At 44.9% G+C, this 23,371-nt stretch overlaps 1 protein-coding gene across 1 annotated transcript; it reads left to right on the plus strand.

The window, feature by feature from the left end:
• The first annotated feature begins 4,140 nt into the window (after nt 1-4,140).
• On the plus strand, nt 4,141-18,764 carry HDX (highly divergent homeobox). The gene is made up of 4 exons (XM_075834521.1): nt 4,141-4,284; nt 4,937-5,008; nt 15,004-15,126; nt 17,749-18,764. Exons 1-4 carry the CDS (start codon nt 4,156-4,158, stop codon nt 17,872-17,874), a joined length of 450 nt encoding a protein of 149 aa, XP_075690636.1. The 5' UTR covers nt 4,141-4,155; the 3' UTR covers nt 17,875-18,764.
• Nucleotides 18,765-23,371: the final 4,607 nt, after the last annotated feature.

Raw genomic sequence — 23,371 nt, forward strand, 5'->3', positions numbered from 1 at the left:
TGTGTGGAGGCAGCTATGGGGACATTATACTGTGTGGAGGCAGTTATGGGGGCATTATACTGTTGGGAGGCAGCTATGGGGACATTATACTGTTGTGGGGGCAGCTATGGGGGCATTATACTGTGTGGAGGGCAGCTATGGGGACATTATACTGTGTGGAGGCAGCTATGGGGGCATTATACTGTGTGTAGGCAGCTATGGGGACATAATACTGTGTGGGGCCAGCTATGGGGACATTATACTGTGTGGGGCCAGCTATGGGGACATTATACTGTGTGGAGGCAGTTATGGGGCATTATACTGTGTGGAGGCAGTTATGGGGACATTATACTGTGTGGAGTCAGTTATGGGGGCATTATACAGTGTGGAGGCAGTTATGGGGACATTATACTGTGTGGAGGCAGCTATGGGGGCATTATACTGTGTGGAGGCAGCTATGGGGGCATTATACTGTGTGGAGGCAGCTATGGGGACATTATACTGTGTGGAGGCAGTTATGGGGGTATTATACTGTGTGGAGGCAGTTATGGGGGCATTATACTGTGTGGAGGCAGCTATGGGGACATTATACTGTGTGGAGGCAGTTATGGGGCATTATACTGTGTGGGGGCAGCTATGGGGCATTATACTGTGTGGGGGCAGCTATGGGGGCATTATACTGTGTGGGGGCATTATACTGTGTGGAGGCAGTTATGGGGCATTATACTGTGTGGAGGCAGCTATGGGGGGCATTATACTGTGTGGAGGCAGCTATGGGGACATTATACTGTGTGGAGGCAGCTATGGGGACATTATACTGTGTGGAGGCAGCTATGGGGGACATTATACTGTGTGGAGGCAGCTATGGGGGCATTATACTGTGTGGAGGCAGCTATGGGGACATTATACTGTGTGGGGCCAGCTATGGGGACATTATACTGTGTGGAGGCAGTTATGGGGCATTATACTGTGTGGAGGCAGTTATGGGGACATTATACTGTGTGGAGGCAGTTATGGGGACATTATACTGTGTGGAGGCAGTTATGGGGGCATTATACTGTGTGGGGGCAGCTATGGGGGCATTATACTGTGTGGGGGCAGCTATGGGGGCATTATACTGTGTGGGGGCAGCTATGGGGGCATTATACTGTGTGGAGGCAGTTATGGGGGCATTATACTGTGTAGTGGCAGCTATGGGGGCATTATACTGTGTGGAGGCAGCTATGGGGTCATTATACTGTGTGGGGGCAGCTATGGGGGCATTATACTGTGTGGAGGCAGCTATGGGGGCATTATACTGTGTGGGGGCAGCTATGGGGGCATTATACTGTGTGGAGGCAGCTATGGGGACATTATACTGTGTGGAGGCAGTTATGGGGACATTATACTGTGTGGAGGCAGTTATGGGGACATATACTGTGTGGAGGCAGTTATGGGGCATTATACTGTGTGGAGGCAGTTATGGGGGCATTATACTGTGTGGAGGGCAGTTATGGGGACATTATACTGTGTGGAGGCAGCTATGGGGACATTATACTGTGTGGAGGCAGCTATGGGGGCATTATACTGTGTGGGGGCAGTTATGGGGACATTATACTGTGTGGGGGCAGCTATGGGAGCATTATACTGTGTGGAGGCAGCTAGGGGACATTATACTGTGTGGAGGCCAGCTATGGGGACATTATACTGTGTGGAGGCAGCTATGGGGACATTATACTGTGTGGAGGCAGCTATGGGGACATTATACTGTGTGGAGGCAGCTATGGGGACATTATACTGTGTGGAGGCAGCTATGGGGACATTATACTGTGTGGAGGCAGCTATGGGGACATTATACTGTGTGGAGGCAGCTATGGGGCATTATACTGTGTGGGGGCAGTTATGGGGACATTATACTGTGTGGAGGACAGTTATGGGGGCATTATACTGTGTGGAGGCAGTTATGGGGCATTATACTCTGTGGAGGCAGTTATGGGGCATTATACTGTGTGGAGGCAGTTATGGGGACATTATACTGTGTGGGGGCAGCTATGGGGGCATTATACTGTGTGGGGGCATTATACTGTGTGGAGGCAGTTATGGGGGCATTATACTGTGGAGGCAGCTATGGGGCATTATACTGTGTGGAGGCAGCTATGGGGACATTATACTGTGTGGGGGCAGCTATGGGGACATTATACTGTTTGGAGGCAGTTATGGGGACATTATACTGTGTGGAGGCAGCTATGGGGACATTATACTGTGTGGGGGCAGCTATGGGGACATTATACTGTGTGGAGGCAGCTATGGGGACATTATACTGTGTGGAGGCAGCTATGGGGCATTATACCGTGTGGAGGCAGCTATGGGGACATTATACTGTGTGGAGGCAGTTATGGGGGCATTATACTGTGTGGGGGCAGCTATGGGGACATTATACTGTGTGGAGGCAGTTATGGGGCATATACTGTGTGGAGGCAGTTATGGGGGGGATTATACCGTGTGGGGGCAGCTATGGGGACATTATACCGTGTGGAGGCAGCTATGGGGGCATTATACTGTGTGGAGGCAGTTATGGGGACATTATACTGTGTGGGGGCAGTTATGGGGGCATTATACTGTGTGGAGGCAGTTATGGGGGGGATTATACCGTGTGGGGGCAGCTATGGGGACATTATACCGTGTGGAGGCAGCTATGGGGACATTATACCGTGTGGAGGCAGCTATGGGGACATTATACCGTGTGGAGTCAGCTATGGGGACATTATACCGTGTGGAGGCAGTTATGGGGGCATTATACCGTGTGGGGGCAGCTATGGGGACATTATACCGTGTGGGGGCAGCTATGGGGACATTATACCGTGTGGAGGCAGCTATGGGGGCATTATACCGTGTGGAGGCAGTTATGGGGGTATTATACTGTGTGGAGGCAGTTATGGGGGCATTATACTGTGTGGAGTCAGCTATGGGGACATTATACCGTGTGGAGGCAGTTATGGGGGCATTATACCGTGTGGGGGCAGCTATGGGGACATTATACCGTGTGGGGGCAGCTATGGGGACATTATACCGTGTGGAGGCAGCTATGGGGGCATTATACCGTGTGGGGCAGCTATGGGGACATTATACCTGTGTGGAGGCAGCTATGGGACATTATACTGTGTGGAGGCAGCTATGGGGGCATTATACTGTGTGGGGGCAGTTATGGGGGCATTATACTGTGTGGAGGCAGCTATGGGGCATTATACTGTGTGGAGGCAGCTATGGGACATTATACTGTGTGGGGGCAGCTATGGGGACATTATACTGTGTGGAGGCAGTTATGGGGACATTATACTGTGTGGAGGCAGTTATGGGGGTATTATACTGTGTGGGGGCAGTTGTTATGGGGACATTATACTGTGTGGAGGACAGCTATGGGGACATTATACTGTGTGGAGGACAGCTATGGGGACATTATACTGTGTGGAGGCAGCTATGGGCATTATACTGTGTGGAGGCAGCTATGGGGCATTATACTGTGTGGGGGCAGCTATGGGGACATTATACTGTGTGGAGGCAGCTATGGGGACATTATACTGTGTGGAGGCAGTTATGGGGGCATTATACTGTGTGGAGGCAGTTATGGGGCATTATACTGTGTGGGGGCAGTTATGGGGGTATTATACTGTGTGGAGGCAGTTATGGGGGCATTATACTGTGTGGGGCAGCTATGGGGGCATTATACTGTGTGGGGGCAGTTATGGGGGCATTATACTGTGTGGAGGCAGCTATGGGGCATTATACTGTGTGGAGGCAGCTATGGGACATTATACTGTGTGGGGGCAGCTATGGGGACATTATACTGTGTGAGGCAGTTATGGGGACATTATACTGTGTGGAGGCAGTTATGGGGGGGATTATACCGTGTGGGGGCAGCTATGGGACATTATACCGTGTGGAGGCAGCTATGGGGACATTATACTGTGTGGAGGCAGTTATAGGGGCATTATACTGTGTGGAGGCAGTTATGGGGACATTATACTGTGTGGAGGACAGTTATGGGGACATTATACTGTGTGAGGGCAGCTATGGGGGTATTATACTGTGTGAGGGCAGCTATGGGGGTATATACTGTGTGAGGGCAGCTATGGGGGTATTATACTGGACCGCTGGGTGTCTGGAGCTCTGAACATTTTATAGAAGCGCTAAATTCAAATGTCGGTCCATAAACCTAAAACCCTGTCCTGTTGTGGTCCCGCAGCAGATGATGTTCACGACGTGGGACGGAACGAAGACCTCAGCATGAAGGAGGACAGTGCAGACCTGGCGCCTCCGCACAGTGTGGTGAGTACAGCCGAGGGTCTGTGAACCCCTCAAGGACGCAGACAATTTTGGCGTTTAAAAGGGTTTTCTGGGACTGTGATATTAATGGCCAATCAGCTGCATTGGGGTGACTCACCCACTTTGTTGTTTACCAGGCGCAGCGCCGTACATTTGGTTGTGGCTGTGACCGGTACTGCAGCTCCGTTCTCTTCACTTGAATGGGACTGTCCTACTGTGAGCTGCAATACTGGGCACTGCCACAACCAAATGTATGGCGCTGTGTCGGGTAAATAATAAAGGGGAAGTGGCGACCTCTGGGGGCACATAGAACTTTGTGCTTAATTTCTTTCATTTTATGGGGGGGGGGATAATACAGAAAAAGCGATGGCGGGATTTTTTCCTAGTTTTGTTTTTTACGCTGATTACACTAAATAACCTGATAAACGATATGTCTGTGTTATTACGGCCGGGGGACAATGACGACAAAGCAGCCTATCTGAATGAGCAGTGATGCAGTGTAAAGCATGGTGGAATTGCAGAGCTGATGCCTGAGCCACTGGTGAGATAGGAGGTGGAGTTTCAGCCTATAATAGGCCATGCAGCTGAGGTGGAGTCACTGATCAGAGCCGTACACCTGCGTTATTACTGTTTCCCGATTCCTTCTGTGTTCCAGAAAGTGGAGGCTCCGGAGGAGGAGATGAGCACGTTAGATGTGGATCAGATTCGATCGCTCCTGGATTATAAGGTATTGATGGTTGCCATTTATTCTTTCAGTATCGGCTCCGGCCCCCGGCAGACCGTCACATGACACACGGCATCGTCCATTGTTCTATAAATAAAGCTTCATCATTGTGTAATGAAAAGTTCTGCAACTTTCTAACAGACTTTGTGTTTCAAATCCTCACCAGTTTTAAGATCTCAGCTTGCAGTCTGTGAATGGGAACATTCTTGTTTGCATCCAGGGACTGAAAACCGTCCTGACTTAGGCCCCATGCACGCGCACGTGCTTTTGCAGCCACAATTCCCCCGAAAATCCACGGGAGAATTGCAGCCCCATTCATTTCAATGGGCCCGTGCACACGAGCTCAGGAGCCCGGACCGCAGAAAGAACGGGCAAGTCTTATTACGTCCAGGCTCATAGAAATTCATGTGCGCGGCCCGCGATTTGCAGGTGACACTCTGCGACCGGCCGACCCGAAAATCACAGCCGTGCACATAGTTATGGTCGTGTGCATGAGGCCTTAGTCCTGCTCACACAGCTGAGGATTTTCTACAAGGTGTCAGTGTATATACAATCCTCGGTGATCTAAACCCATCAGCAGGACACATATCTCTCCTACTGGGGACTCCAGGCCCATAGATATTATCTACACTGATACATTGTAACAAATTCTCAGCTGTGGGAGCAGGATCAGGGCAAGATGGATTTTCACTCTCTCCGATGCAGAGATCTTGAAAATAATGAGGAATTGAAAAACGCAGTTGAGTAGAAAGCTGCAGCGCTTTGTCCCTGTTCACACAGAGTTTTTTTTGCTGTTAGAAAAAAAATGTGGGTCAGATTGTGAACTGCCTGCGCTTTTTTTTTATTTTTTTTTGCTGCATTTTTTGGCCACAGAAACGAATGCCAGGTCCACGGGCAAAAAATTTCTGCTCAGAATCGAGACCCTTTTCTCTGCCTCCCATTGAGTGAAACCGCTGGAGAAAAGAACAATCCACTTTTTTTCTTTTACAAAAGTGGTCAAAAGCCCCCGGGGAAAAGAACGCCTTTGCCTCTCACTGAAATCAATAGGGGGACATTTCAGCAGTTTTTTGGCGCCGACTCTGACGCGCCTTCCGCTGTACCACCGTTTGTACCATCAAAGACTCCTGTACCGCCCAGTGGGCGTGTCCATTCTTAGTTTTCTGCTTGTTGTGGGGCTGAGGGCCCCTGTGTGAGGACATTATGTGGCCCCTCGCTCTCCACACACAAGACTAGAGGTACGCTCATCCTAGTGACCGGAGCAGCTCGTCACACGGCACAGCGGCCGTCTATAAACATGTTCTGCAAGACGACTATAGGACGGTGAGCGCAGGAGACCGCGGTGATACGACAATCCTGACCTAATAATATCATTTATAGGGGGAGGCGCCTATATATATATATATATATATATATACTGCAGGAATGATTTATAAGCTGCTGGTGGCTGCCTACAAATAATACTGTGTATGATACACTTTATTATACTGTTTTATACCATTTTCCTTTACTGTATTACACTATTATATGACATTATTATATGACACTATTATATGACACTATTATATGACACTATTATATGACATTATTATTGGTATTCCACGCGCCGCGCCGCGTCCTCTTCTGAATTGTGACATTTTGCATTGTTTGGTGTTATTACAATCGTGTTCGGGGGACATTTCAATTGTATATTTGACGTTACGTTTTCTGGCCATTTTATATTTCCTTCTGGTCCAGTAAAGGTTAATTCCATATTTGTGGGGTGCAGGGGGAGACCCGGCCGGCGTGCGTCCATCTGATTGGTTCCTGGTCCTAGTGTCCTGCTGTATACAATCTTCTATTATTTCTCCTCCTAGATGACACTTCGGTCATTGCGCCGCTCTCTGTCGTAGTCGAGGCCTCGATATTTGTCTCTGATAATTGTTACATAAAATAATCAAGTAGATAAAAAAAACCTATAAAGAGAAAACATGGCGGACAGGCGGCGCTGGATGAGGAGCGTCGTATCGTTATAAATATCTGGAGAATAAATATAACCCGATCATTAGCCGCGTATCTGAAGGTCGCGTCGCCCGCTCGTTGCTACAACTTCATGTGGAACGGACAGTGAATAATAGTCGCGCGGCTCTGATACCGCCGAGCGGTGTTAACCCCGTCGATGCCAAAGCCGAGCGGATTTATAAATAATAGAACAGTCCGCATTCCCTGATGTAGAAGAATCATTCAGGATTGTGTCTTTATAGCGGAGATGATGGGATTACAGTAACGAGTTTATATTTACGATTTCCTCTACGGTTTTTAAGGCTTTAATTAAAGTGTAATTCTGGTTTTAACAACATCTCCGGTTGAAGCTGCATGTGACCATGAGTTACTGTGTAGATGCTTTGCTTTACTTAACGTGCACTCATGTTTAGTTACATCATATTATTTTACTCCGATCACATCCAGATCTGCAGTCACAATCCTGATGCTCACTCTTGGAAGCTCCACCCCATTGTCAGTCATGTGACCTAACAGATGAGCCTTCTGGGTAACTGTCACCTCCGCTCAAACAAGGCGCTGCACTGGTAACCACAAAACAACAGTAACGTGGAAGCAGCTCTAGATGTGACTAGAGTCTAAGGCAGAGGTACTTGTGAGCCATGTGTAACTAAAAATATGAGAGACCTATTAAATGAGGAGAAACCAGACCTGTCGTCATGATAGCGCTGGTATTATAGCAAAATGGCGCGATTCCGGGGTCCGGACACGTCCTCCATATATCAGTGCGGATGTTCTATTGACGAGCTCCGGAGTCGCTGGTCGGAGATCGTGGATGAGTACGATGTACACTGAATGGCCACTTTATTAGACACCTGCCCTGTCCCTGTATTAGGCACGTGACCCGGAGTCAGCAAGTTTTCCGTGGATCAGTTTCCTTGTAAATCCACATTAGATTGGGAAAAGCAAACGATCTGATCGACTTGGAGCGAGAACTGGTCCTCCGCGCTGGACGAGCCGGGACTTCATAAAATGCTGGTGGGGTTTTCTCGTGCGGCGGTGTGGAGAGGGTACGGAGGATAATGCGGTCCAGGAAAAACATCCAGCGGAAGGGGATCCTGTGGACGTCAACAACTCGCGGATGAAAGGGGTCCGAGGAGGACGTGAAGAATCGTGCTGAGGAACCGGCGGAGAACAGGCCAGAAAACCGCAGCCCGATACAAAGCTGGAGCTCCAACCAGTGTGTCCAAATGCACAAGTCATCGCGCCTCAGCACGGATGAGATGAAACCGCAGACGACCGGCACCATTACTGAGGGAAACTGAAAGATGAGACTCCGGGGGGCAAAAGAGCCAAAACTTATATCCCTGAGCTGCGGAAAATCATCGCCTGCTCGGATGATCCGGATTTCTGTGGCGCCACATTGGTGGGAGGGTCAGAATTTGAGGCGGGGGCAGCATGAATAGATGGACCCATCACGTCAGGTGTGAACAGTCCCGGCTGGGGGAGGTGCAGTGATGGTGGGGGAGGTTTTCTTGGCCCCCCGGCTCCTCTGATACCTCTGGATGAACAGCAGAGATGACCTAAGTGTTGTGACCGACCAGGTTCATACTATCATGGCGGCTATTTACACTAGGGCAGAAGAGGCGATCCTGTCCGCACGCGCCAATATTCCAAGTGGAATCTAGGACGCCGGGAATTTCTGTGGATCTGAAGGCCAAAGGAGATCCAACACCCAACTATATGGGGGTCTGTAATATGGGGGTCTGTAATATGGGGTCATTCAGTGTGAGATTATTTCCTGTTTAGCATCGTTGTAGTCGTCGTTCTCTTCCGTCCGGTCGTAGCTATAATGTATCACTCGCTGACAATCTCTGGCTCCGTTCACTCTCTAGGTCAATGAATAGAAGGAAACACGATCTATTCACACTGTGTACGAGCCGGGACTCCTCGCGTGCAGCGCCATTCTGGGAGTTGTTGGAGAGATGAGATATACGCCCGCAGACCTGACCCAGAATCCGCAGGGAAATCTGTATCGAATTTTGCTGTGGATTTTCCCCTGCGGACAACAGCAGGCAGGGAAAAAATGGCATGCTCATGACCCCTGACACTTCTCACCCGTCCCTGCTCCCCCGGCGGTCTCTTTATACCCGGTTTCCACAGGAGGCGATGGGGAAACTACGCAACAAATCTCCGACCATTCCACAGCATAAATTTCCATGCAGAGTTTTCCACTCCACTTCGCTACTGAAAATCCGCAGCACTTCTGTAAATGCGGAATAAACCCGAACACCCCAACACTTACTCCAAATCATATAAAATGAAACCATGAAATTGCTGCAATACAGTATAATAGGAATATCCTCCTATCCAGCGCTCCTTCTTCCCACAGCCCCGCCGCCCCTCACTATAAGGAAAGGGTAAGTGAAGTAGAGATTATTTTTTCCCAAATAACAACTATGGCAACTGTGATGGGACGAATCAAACAGTAGGAAAATCATGTTATATATGTGACATCATTGCTGTGTAATTACTGATCGGACACTCCAATCTTTATTAAAGGGAAAGATCTTCAAAAATAGTCTGATCCCAGGATGTCCCACTGCTTGGACCCTCAGCGATCAGGCATAGATTAACAATTCCCCTGCAGCGCCACCACAGGAGAAATGAAGCATTACCCAATCTTTACTGAATTCAATGTCCGTGTAATGTACGGATGTGTCAGGCTCTGCAGAGTGAGAGGGCGGATTTACACGAGCGTGTGCGTTTTGCGTGCGCAAAACACGCTGCATTTTGCACGCGCAAAAGGCACTTAACAGCTCCGTGTGTCATCACCATATGATGCGTGTCTGTGTGATTTTCGCGCAGTCGCCATCATTATGACACTCTGTATGTTTGTAGCACGTGGTGCTTTTCTGTTTTCATTCATACTTTTCACTGCTGTTGCACGAATCGCGCGCGTCACACAAAGTGCTTCCGTGTGGTGCGCGTGATTTTCACGCACCCATTGACTTCAATGGGTGCGTGATGCGCGAACAACGCAAAAATATAGGACATGTCATGCGTTTCACGGACGGTCTGCACGGCCCTATAGACTAACATAGGTCTGTGCGACGCGTGTGGAAAGCACGCACGTTGCACGGACGTATTACATGTTCGTGTAAATCCGCCCTTCTAGTCACTCTCTGCTCTGGCTAATTGATGAGGATCCTCATTCAGGACCTTCTCCCATCTATTACCTGAGCTTTCTAGTAGGGTGCTTGAAAACAGCTTTTGTAACTAGACAGACCCCAGTTCTTCTTACGGTGTATTTTCTTCAGTATGGAAACCCCCCCCCCAGCTTACACTTTTTGCTGTTACACGACTTTCTTTGTTCTGCAGAACTGGTGATGTATTAAGACTTGCGAGGATAAGATGGGCTCTGACTTGGTTCCTCCGGCTGCAGGTTGTGGGTGTAGGGAGGGTGCGGCGTTCCTGGGCTCCAGACTGCCGGATGCCTCTCTGATGAAATGTCTAAATAATCAGCGTTCAGGGAGAATCTGTCTTCATTCCTTGTTAAACCAAGTGAAATGGACACCATGGTAACTGAGCAGTGAGAGATATGTGCTGCCAGGGTGGTAAAATATCCTCTGTAATGGCACCGCGTGCGAGGCGGCCGCTTATCATGGAGTGCCAGCGAGGTCACAGTGCGTTACTGCAGATCCAGATATCACTGAAGTCACAAGCACAGAATGTTTACATGATCCGGTCTCATCTTCTGCACTGGACACTTTTTACCTAGTTCTGATCCGAAAATATTAGGATATAACTACTAGAATACTGCCCCTATATACAAGAATATATCTACTATAATATTGCTCCCTATATACAAGAATATAACTACTATAATACTGCCCCCTATATACAAGAATATAACTACTATAATACTGCTCCTATATACAAGAATATAACTACTATAATACTGCTCCTATATACAAGAATATAACTACTATAATACTGCCTCCTATATACAAGAATATAACTACTATAATACTGCCTCCTATATACAAGAATATAACTACTATAATACTGCCTCCTATATACAAGAATATAACTACTATAATACTGCCTCCTATATACAAGAATATAACTACTATAATACTGCCCCCTATATACAAGAATATAACTACTATAATACTGCCCCCTATATACAAGAATATAACTACTATAATACTGCCCCTATATACAAGAATATAACTACTATAATACTGCCCCTATATACAAGAATATAACTACTATAATACTGTCCCTATATACAAGAATATAACTACTATAATACTGCTCCTATATACAAGAATATAACTACTATAATACTGCCCCTATATACAAGAATATAACTACTATAATACTGCCCCTATATACAAGAATATAACTACTATAATACTGCTCCTATATACAAGAATATAACTACTATAATACTGCCCCTATATACAAGAATATAACTACTATAATACTGCCTCCTATATACAAGAATATAACTACTATAATACTGCCCCTATATACAAGAATATAACTACTATAATACTGCCTCCTATATACAAGAATATAACTACTATAATACTGCCTCCTATATACAAGAATATAACTACTATAATACTGCCTCCTATATACAAGAATATAACTACTATAATACTGCCTCCTATATACAAGAATATAATTACTATAATACTGCCCCCTATATACAAGAATATAACTACTATAATACTGCTCCCAATATACAAGAATATAACTACTATAATACTGCCCCCTATATACAAGAATATAACTACTATAATACTGCCCCTATATACAAGAATATAACTACTATAATACTGTCCCCTATGTACAAGAATATAACTACTATAATACTGCTCCCAATATACAAGAATATAACTACTATAATACTGCCCCCTATATACAAGAATATAACTACTATAATACTGCCCCTATATACAAGAATATAACTACTATAATACTGCCTCCTATATACAAGAATATAACTACTATAATACTGCCTCCTATATACAAGAATATAATTACTATAATACTGCCCCCTATATACAAGAATATAACTACTATAATACTGCTCCCAATATACAAGAATATAACTACTATAATACTGCCCCCTATATACAAGAATATAACTACTATAATACTGCCCCCTATATACAAGAATATAACTACTATAATACTGCTCCATATATACAAGAATATAACTACTATAATACTGCTCCCAATATACAAGAATATAACTACTATAATACTGCCCCCTATATACAAGAATATAACTACTATAATACTGCCCCTATATACAAGAATATAACTACTATAATACTGCCCCCTATATACAAGAATATAATTACTATAATACTGCCCCTATATACAAGAATATAACTACTATAATACTCCCCTATATACAAGAATATAACTACTATAATACTGCCCCCTATATACAAGAATATAACTACTATAATACTGCTCCTATATACAAGAATATAACTACTATAATACTGCCCCTATATACAAGAATATAACTACTATAATACTGCCCCCTATATCCAAGAATATAACTACTCTAATACTGCTCCTATATACAAGAATATAACTACTATAATACTGCTCCCTATATACAAGAATATAACTACTATAATACTGCTCCTATATACAAGAATATAACTACTATAATACTGCCCCCTATATACAAGAATATATCTACTATAATACTGCCCCCTATATACAAGAATATAACTACTATAATACTGCCCCTATATACAAGAATATAACTACTATAATACTGCCCCTATATACAAGAATATAACTACTATAATACTGCTCCTATATACAAGAATATAACTACTATAATACTGCCTCTATATACAAGAATATAACTACTATAATACCCCCCTATATACAAGAATATAACTACTATAATACCCCCCTATATACAAGAATATAACTACTATAGTACTGCCCCCTATATACAAGAATATAACTACTATAATATTGCTCCCTATATACAAGAATATAACTACTATAATACTGCTCCTATATACAAGAATATAACTACTATAATACTGCCCCCTATATACAAGAATATAACTACTATAATACTGCCCCTATATACAAGAATATAACTACTATAATACTGCCCATATATACAAGAATATAACTACTATAATATTGCCCATATATACAAGAATATAACTACTATAATATTGCTCCCTATATACAAGAATATAACTACTATAATACTGCCCATATATACAAGAATATAACTACTATAATACTGTCCCCTATGTACAAGAATATAACTACTATAATACTGCTCCTATATACAAGAATATAACTACTATAATACTGCCCCCTATATACAAGAATATAACTACTATAATACTGCCCATATATACAAGAATATAACTACTATAATACTGTCCCCTATGTACAAGAATATAACTACTATAATACTGCCCCTATATACAAGAATATAACTACTATAATACTGCCCCTATATACAAGAATATAACTACTATAATATTGCTCCCTATATACAAGAATATAACTACTATAATACTGCCCATATATACAAGAATATAACTACTATAATACTGCTCCTATATACAAGAATATAACTACTATAATACTGTCCCCTATATACAAGAATATAACTACTATAATACTGCTCCTATACACAAGAATATAACTACTATAATACTGACTGTTATGGACATATAATATCACATGTTTGAGAAGTAGGAGATGTAATAAGAATATATCTTGCTCTCTACTTTTCTTTGGGAGTCTTATAATTTGTACAGTGTCCGGTGGGTGTCGTCCTGTCCCTTTGCTATAATAAGGTTATTATCAGAGCGGTATGTCACTGTTTGCCGCCTCACCCTCTTGACGTCTTACACTGGGCTGCACGTGTGACACTTTCGCCATCATTCATTGGTTAGGACGCTGCGTCGGGGGGGATCGTTACACTCAATGTCACTTTTACTTCAAACACTTTGTTATTAGAAGTTATTTTCCTATAGGTGATTGAGATGATTTGTAAATTATTGAGATTAATTAAGAACATGTTTTTCTCCTGTCTATTATTCAGCATTAATTACAGACGCCATTTTCTTTATTGTCTCAGTAATATTTCTGTCTGTGAAGGGTTAAAGGGCTGAACCTTTTTGATTGTTTCCATTTTATTTGAGCAGCTCTCCCTGATAACTACCTGATGGGTAGGAAGTGGGGGCAGCTGGGTATAGCCAGGCATATTGCTTATCAAGTGCTCAGTGGGAAGTGTTCCTCGGCTTGTCATATAATGCAGCAGTCCCATATAGCGAGGTCCGGATCTTTGCTGCACCCCTCTACCCAAGGGTTAGGGGACCTCTCTAGTACCTCCAATTACCCTACGAGGGCATAATGATGATGAGGTGATAACATTTCACTGCAGACTGTATCGTGAGATGAGTCTGTCATGTTACCTGTTTGGCCACTAGGTGTCAGCACTGACGCATTTCACTATTTTTGCATAAAGAAACTTGACAAAAAAATAAGAAAAATATTTGACAAAAATAGTAGTGACTGAAAATCACGTGGCAAACAACGACAATGGATGATCGCCCTGTGAACGTGCCCTCGTGGTGCAGTGCAGGCTAAATTCATGACGTGTGGGGAACAGTGAAAAAAAAAAATCACAATTGTACGATTCATTTTTCAGGCCAAGGTCTGAAAGCCGCATAAGATTGTTGGAGGGTCCTGTGGAATCCAGCTGGATCTACCAGTAAATATCCAGAGGCCGCGGGCAGCCTGGAAGGGGCATTGAATAAAGAGACGCCACTTGAGGTTTATTAGTAGTCGGGTCGGTCATTGAATTATTAACCCCTTAAAGCCTTATGATGAAATGCGTGGGGGTCTGTGGTATAGATGACAGAAAACATTGTAATATGTTGCTGTGCAGCGGGTTCTGCCTGGTTATTGGTTAATTCACTCACTATCCTTTGTTGTTGCAGAACGAAGAGGTGAGATACATGGAGAGCGAGCTGGAAAGATACAAGCAGAAGTATGCGGAGCTGCAATCCTTCACCAGAAACCTGATACATGCTGTCCGATCAAGCGACCGGGACCAACAACAAGTAGGAACAAAATTTGTGTTACCCGCAGCTCAACCCCAAATACTGATCAGTGCCCCAGAGAAATCAAGAATGTTCTGTATAAAAATTCATATCCACATCGGATAAGCACTGTACAAGATGTATCTACATAAATAGCAGAAACAATGTGTACATGAGTGCAGCTCTGGAGTATAATACAGGATGTAACTCAGGATGAGTACAGGATAAGTAATGTATGTACACAGTGACTCCACCAGCAGAATAGTGAGTGCAGCTCTGGAGTATAATACAGGATGTAACTCAGGATGAATACAGGATAAGTAATGTAATGTATGTACACAGTGACTCCACCAGCAGAATAGTGAGTGCAGCTCTGGAGTGTAATACAGGATATAACTCAGGATCAGTACAGGATAAGTAATGTAATGTATGTACACAGTGACTCCACCAGCAGAATAGTGAGTGCAGCTCTGGAGTATAATACAGGATGTAACTCAGGATGAGTACAGGATAAGTAATGTATGTACACAGTGACTCCACCAGCAGAATAGTGAGTGCAGCTCTGGAGTATAATACAGGATGTAACTCAGGATCAGTACAGGATAAGTAATGTATGTACACAGTGACTCCACCAGCAGAATAGTGAGTGCAGCTCTGGAGTATAATACAGGATGTAACTCAGGATCAGTACAGGATAAGTAATGTATGTACACAGTGACTCCACCAGCAGAATAGTGAGTGCAGCTCTGGAGCATAATACAGGATATAACTAAGGATCAGTAATGTATGTACACAGTGACTCCACCAGCAGAATAGTGAGTGCAGCTCTGGAGCATAATACAGGATATAACTCGGTATCAGTACAGGATATGTAATGTAAGGTATGTACACAGTGACTCCACCAGCAGAATAGTGAGTGCAGCTCTGGAGTATAATACAGGATGTAACTCAGGATCAGTACAGGATAAGTAATGTAATGTATGTGCACAGTGACTCCACCAGCAGAATAGTGAATGCAGCTCTGGAGAATAATACAGGATATAACTCCGGATCAGTGCAGGATAAGTAATGTAATGTATGTACACAGTGACTCCACCAGCAGAATAGTGAGTGCAGCTCTGGAGTATAATACAGGATGTAACTCAGGATCAGTACAGGATAAGTAATGTCATGTATGTACAGTGACTCCACCAGCAGAATAGTGAGTGCAGCTCTGGAGTATAATACAGGATGTAACTCAGGATCAGTACAGGATAAGTAATGTAATGTATATACACAGTGACTACACCAGCAGAATAGTGAGTGCAGCTCTGGAGTATAATACAGGATATAACTCAGGATTAGTACAGAATAAGTAATGTATGTACACAGTGACTCCACCAGCAGAATAGTGAGTCACTGTGTACATACATTACATTACTTATCCTGTACTGATCCGGAGTTACATCCTGTATTATACTCCAGAGCTGCACTCACTATTCTGCTGGTGGAGTCACTGTGTACATACATTACATTACTTATCCTGTACTGATCCTGAGTTATAGCCTGTATTATACTCCGGAGCTGCACTCACTATTCTGCTGGTGGAGTCACTGTGTACATACATTACATTACTTATCCTGTACTGGTCCTGAGTTATATCCTGTATTATACTCCGGAGCTGCACTCCCTATTCTGCTGGTGGAGTCACTGTGTACATACATTACATTACTTATCCTGTACTGATCCTGAGTTACATCCTGTATTATACTCCAGAGCTGCACTCACTATTCTGCTGGTGGAGTCACTGTGTACATACATTACATTACTTATCCTGTACTGATCCTGAGTTACATCCTGTATTATACTCCAGAGCTGCACTCACTATTCTGCTGGTGGAGTCACTGTGTACATACATTACATTACTTATCCTGTACTGATCCTGAGTTACATCCTGTATTATACTCCAGAGCTGCACTCACTATTCTGCTGGTGGAGTCACTGTGTACATACATTACATATTATACTCCAGGCTGTTGCGCTGTTCCTGCGGTTTCTTATCTTCGTTATTGGCAGTTCTTTGCTCTCCTCACCTCTCCGGTTATTTACACCACAGATTTTCCTGCTGTTATTGGTCCATTACACGACTACAGACTATTCAGAGGGGGGGGGGGGGGGGGGGGAAATGAAAATCCTCAGTCTCAAGAATTGCGTGTCCAAAAAACTCGAAGTCACGGGAGATGATATTTTTTGCCGCCTCTGTCTCTGTTGTATAAGAGGAGAGGCCATCCCTTCCAGGAGCCCCACAAATCACACCCGCAGATGCAGTGTTGTTACTGAAGATAATAAAGGGCATTTCATATCATTAATAGACCATGTTTCCTCCCACAATTCTATACGTCCTGCGATATCTAGGCGGAACCTATAGCTCTGTTCATCCTGTGCCCCCTGATTCATGAGTAGAATTCTATAACTTCAGTGAAGACTGACACACCGGCAGAGCTGCAGGAGAGGGGGAGGGGTGAAGAATGTAACTCGCAGTATAGCACATTTATATGCCATTCAGGATTTGTGGAAAGCTGGGTAACAATTCATGAGAACAGTAATTGATATTATAAAACGTGGGACGTTGCCTTTTTTGGTGACTTTTTCTGTATTTTGCAGATTCTGGTCGCTGAGCCGCCGCTGGAGCTGGAAGAAATGGACTACAGCCACACGTCCCCCGATCCCGATGATACGTCGTATAGCCTCTCCTCGATGTCTGAAAAAAACAACCCCGACAGCGTGTGACCGCCCGGCACAGACTGACTCAACTGACGGATTTTACAAAAGTAAAAAAAAATAAAAAATAGAGAAAATCCCTGAATTATTTTCATCCAGCGGAAATAAAAATATAACGAGCAGGAATGGCGTCGCGCACGGATCTGGGGTTCTCTGGATGAGTCGCTGGAATCCGTCATCCGTGGTCACAATTTACACATTTAGGAACTTTTCTGCCCCTTTTCCCGTTAAAAACAAAATCCTCCGGTAAGTGTCGGTCCTGGCGCCGTCCTCGTCTGACAAGACATTCAAATTAGCTTTTTACTTGTATCTGGTTCTGGGAAGAGGGGTGACAACCAATATGGCCGCCAGTACAGCGTGTCACCCAACTTTCCCAGAGTCCTGGATGGCAGATCTGCCCCGTTATGTGCTGATTCATCCTCCGCTCCTAGATCGCCGCAGAACAGGGCACTGTCCAGTGTTTATCTACGGAGCTGCCCTTACAGGAGTCGTATCATGAAGATCACCCCGTCTATCTGCATCACAAGGCGATGTTCACACGCTGAACAAAGAACGGCTGTAAAATACGGAGCCTCTGATTTCCAGCCGTTTTTTATGCATCAAGAATTTTTTGATGCGGTTTTTATTTCCGTTTACTATCGAGACAATGAAAAACGGCTCCAAAAACGGCTGAAGAAGTGACATGCGCTCCTTTGTTACGGGGAGTTTTTTTACGCGCCGTTTTTACAAACTGCCGTGTAAAAAAACGCCCTGTGGGAATGAAACGCCGTTTTTCCCATTCAAATCAATGGGCAGATGTTTGGAGGTATTTACCCTCCGTATATTTAGATGTTTTTTGGGCGTTTACGGCCCAAAAAAACGGCTGAAAATAATCTGTGTGAACGTACCCGTCGGACATGTGGACGTCTCGGGGGGAAGCCCGCTCTATGGGCCTTGGGCCGGGCTCCCACGTAGCGTAAACGCTGCGGAATTTCCACAACGGAATTCTGTGTGGAAATTCCACAGCGTTTAGAGTAGCAGCAAAGTGGGTGAAATTTAGTAAATCTCCGGCCCACGCTGCGGAAAAAAACGCAAACGTTCATAAATGAGCCTGTGGTGCGGAATTTAGATCCTCAGCGGCTCAATTTATGCTGCGTTTTAGTTGGTTTTCCATTTTTCCGCATTTAATTTCATTGTGGATGCAAATCCTGCAACAGAAAGCCAAGAGTTGCGGCTTTTGCGGCGATTATGCCACCAAAATCGCAACTACAGAAAAAGAAAACACTTACCCAGAAGTCTGTGTTTCTTCGTCCGGTCTGGCCTCGTGGGATGACGTTGCATCCCATGTGCTCGCTGCAGCCAATCACAGGCCGATCGCAGGCTGCAGAGGTCACATGGGCTGCAGCTTCATCCAGGGAGGCCGGACCGGAGGGTTGCGTCGTCATAACAGCGGCCTAGGTAAGTATGTGCGTTTTTTACCGCTGCTTTCCGCAGTGGAAAATTCGTCCAACATAACGCACCACATTGCGGTGTGGTTTTCCGGACGGAATGTACTGCGGGTTCCAGGTCGGATACGCTGCATAGTTTTTACGCAGCGTATCCGATCCGTGGGAACCCGACCGAAACATCTTAAGATCCGCTCCTGTCCTGTGGACTCGAGGAGTCGGTGTAATACGTATAAATGGCCGCCATGTAATACTACAGTTCTCCTACATTTTTCGCTACTGTTGGTTGGCCTCGGCTTCCCCTCCCCCCCCCCGGCGGCTCCTTTTTGAGAGGGGTTTTCTTAGATGGATCTTCACCTTTAAGAAGCATTTAAATCCAAAAATCAAAGTCCTTGAGTCGTCCTCTTCTGTCAAGTTGTTTTTGGTTTCTACACTGTAGCAGCTTGTGGCCGTTTTCTCCATGACAACTATTTTCCCACGCCAGCAATTATGTGTCCGGGTATGTTCACATGCAGTGAGCAAAAATGTCTGAAAATACGGAGCTTCAGGCAAAAACAGCTCCTGATTTTCAGAAGTTTTTTTAACAACTCGCAATTTTTACGGTCGTTTTTGGAGCTGTTTTTCAATGGAGTCAATGAAAAACGCCTCCAAAAATGTCCCAAGAAGTGACCGGCACTTCTTTTGACAGCGGCGCGTAAAATAAAGGCTCGTGGGATCAGAACATCGTAATTCCCATTGAAAGCAATGGACAGATGTTTGTAGGCGTATTGGGGGCGTTTTTTTGAGGCGTAAAACGCCCGAATTATGTCTGAAACCACTGCGTGTGAACAGACCCTCAGACTTCATTTCCATTCTGTCGTTTTCTTGTCTGAGCTCCTTTTCTTCTGTTTAGCTGCCATTTCTTTATTTTAAGTGTCTGCTGCTTTATATCTCTGCCCCATTAGGCCGGGTTCACACGAGCACATTACGTCCGTAATGGACAGAACGTATTCCGGCCGCAAGTCCCGGACCGAACACAGTGCAGGGAGCCGGGCTCCTAGCATCATACTTATGTCCGATGCTAGGAGTCCCTGCCTCGCTGCAGGACAACTGTCCCTGTAATCATGTTTTCAGTACGGGACAGTAGTTCCACGGAGAGGCAGGGACTCCTAGCGTCGTACATAACTATGATGCTGGGAGTCCGGCTCCCTGCACTGTGTTCGGTCCGGGACTTGCGGCCGGAATACGTTCTGTCCATTACGGACGTAACATGCTCGTGTGAACCCGGCCTTAGGATACATCTTTGCTCTGCTACAGTTTAGTTGTTGTCTGTGGGAATCTCTGCTGCTGTCCTGTCCACTCCCATGCTTTACAATGCAGCTCTGCTCCATTGGAGCAGAGCTTTGACCAGTGACTCCTGATTGGCTTCTTTGTCAGTTGGAGTCTGAAATCCAGATCCTGTCATTAAAAAGCTCAGGCTGCTGGGCTGTCCACTCCCATACTTTACACTGCAGCTCTGCTTGTTCAGGTTGGCTGCCGTGTATAAGCACAAGCTCAGCAGGAAGACAGTACATGGAGAGATGCAAGGACAGAAGATTATACACTATGAGCCTAGTGAGAAAGAGAAGATAATCCATAAACTGCTGCACAGACCGGGGGAGGGGCCTCCATAAGGGGAGGGGCTTTGAGGCCAGTTGTTAGTGATCATTTCTGATTGTTTGTTCTGACCTCCGAGTCTCCTCTACGTCACTAATTGATCAGTTCAGTTCATTGAAATCCTCCCTGGTCCTGTAGATCTTAAAGGGGTCTCCCGGTTCCAACAAATAAAGGTTTATAAATAAATGATTGTTTGTATAATGAATAGATCTACAATTTTGCAATATACTTTCTGTATCAATTCCTCATGCTTTTAAAGAGCTCTGCTTGCTGTCGGTTTAATAGGCGCCATGTTTACTTCCAGTGGATGTAACTCTGTCCTGGTCATGTGATGGACGCGCGTCCTGGACTGATTACAGCTGCAATTTTTGTTGTGTCTTGTAATGAGCTGTGCGCCCAAATCTCCTAACCACTTGGGCATATAAATTGTTAGAATCGGGGGGGCAAACACGCCATCGCATAGATTCTGTGTAGACCTGTAGAATAAGGTGAATATGTAGTTTTGACCGCCTGTTGGGCACCGCAAAAACAAAGCCCCCAAAAAAATTGCCCACATTTTTTCCAATTTCACCCCACAAATATTTTTTTCCAGCTTCCCAGTACATTATGCGGTACAATAAATGGTGCCATGAAAAACGACAACTTGTCCTGCAAAAAACAAAGAAGTTATGGCTTTTGGAAAGCGGGGAGGAAAAAACTAAAATGAAAAAACTCAAATTGGCCGTGTCTCCAAGGGGTTAATGACTGACAGCAAGCAGAGATATTAAAATGTTGAATTGATACAGGATCTTTAAAGGAAAATTGTAAAGGTTTTCACTTTACAAAAAATGACATTTATTTACTGAAATCAGAATGCCCCTTTAAGGGTATGTGCACACACACTAATTACGTCCGTAATTGACGGACGTATTTCGGCCGCAAGTCCCGGACCGAACACAGTGCAGGGAGCCGGGCTCCTAGAATCATACTTATGTACGACGTTAGGAGTCCCTGCCTCGCTGCCGGACACCTGTCCCGTACTGTAATCATGTTTTCAGTACGGGACAGTTGTCCTGCAGCGAGGCAGGGACTCCTAGCGTCGTACATAATATATCGGCGTACAAGACGACTTTTTACACCCTTAAAAAAATGTCAAAAGTATGGGGTCGTCTTATATGCCGGATATTGTCTACATTAGGGATGCACGTTGCAGCCGCACAGCTCAGTATAGTGACACATGTATGTATGGGAGCGCGGCTGCGGCTGTGTAATTCAGCCACAGCCCCGCTCCTGAGTCATGATAAGTTCGCGGGGTCAGGATGATGCAATGCGGCCAGCGCTGCACTAATGAGCGGCGGCACTGGAGACAGAACATGGCGGGCGCGCTACAAAACACCCCCATGTTCTGTCTCCAGTGCCTGAACTGCCGCTCATTAGAGCAGCGCCGGCCGCATCACCTCATGATGACCGCGCGCGCACTTCCTGTCAGGAGCGGGGCAATGGCTGTATTACACAGCCGCAGCCCCGCTCTATAACGGCGGAGATCAGAGAAACCGCTCATCTCCGCCGTTATTCCCCTGAATGCTGCGATCACAGCTGACTGCAGCATTCAGGGGAAAGTGAGAAGGGGGGATGCCCCTGGATCGCGTCACAGGGAATTCCTGTGACGCGATCGAGGGCCATACCATATATGGGCAGACAGCCCAGGGTCTATTGACGGACCCCAGGGCTGTCTTACCATATTTTATGTTGTTAGGACATACCCAAGTATGTCCTAACAACTGCCTGTGTATTATCCGTCCACAGGTTAATGTACTGGCACATATCTGATATATGTCAGTACATTAAAGTTTAAAAATAAAGTAAAAACAAAGTATTGTTAAATTTTAAAAAAAAATACACCTTCACCTTTTTTACAATAAACATTAAAATAAAAAAATGAAATAAACACGGCTTTCATTCACTTATTAATGTGAGGCGCGAGGTGCGATGAATTTAACCTCCATGTGCCTCACATTAATAGTAATTAACCCCATCATGTACATCGCACATTAACCCATTATGACTGAGAAACATGATGGGATTAATTACTATTAATGTGAGGCGCGTTCAAAATTCATCATCACACCTCGTGCCTCACATCAGAAAACTGAAGAATTTTTTTTTTATTACTGTTGGCAAAAGTATCGAAATTGGTATCTAAATCGCAATACTAAACGAAGTATCGGTATCGAAGTCCAAATTCTGGTATCGTGACATCCCTAGTCTACATATTGTCTACACACAGGTTGTGTGTTACCTTGTGAGCCTGCAGTCCGGTACACAGGCTCCCGGGATGCACGGAATCCGCCACGGATCTGAGGGAAGCCGGTATTAGCCGCCAGGGAACATCTCTGTAAGATCCTCTGGCCCGCCCTTTCCTCTCATTCCCTGCCTCTCAGATCTCGCGCGATGAAGCAGCCTATCTG

Source organism: Rhinoderma darwinii, chromosome 8 (genome assembly GCF_050947455.1).
Source record: "Rhinoderma darwinii isolate aRhiDar2 chromosome 8, aRhiDar2.hap1, whole genome shotgun sequence".
Taxonomy (NCBI): Eukaryota; Metazoa; Chordata; class Amphibia; order Anura; family Rhinodermatidae; genus Rhinoderma; species Rhinoderma darwinii.

Coding starts and splice junctions, on each gene's coding strand:
- HDX (XM_075834521.1), top strand. CDS start 4,156: ATGTCGGTCCATAAACCTAAAACCCTGTCCTGTTGTGGTCCCGCAGCA. Junction 4,285..4,936: donor TGGCGCCTCCGCACAGTGTG/GTGAGTACAGCC, acceptor TCTGTGTTCCAG/AAAGTGGAGGCTCCGGAGGA. Junction 15,127..17,748: donor GCGACCGGGACCAACAACAA/GTAGGAACAAAA, acceptor TGTATTTTGCAG/ATTCTGGTCGCTGAGCCGCC.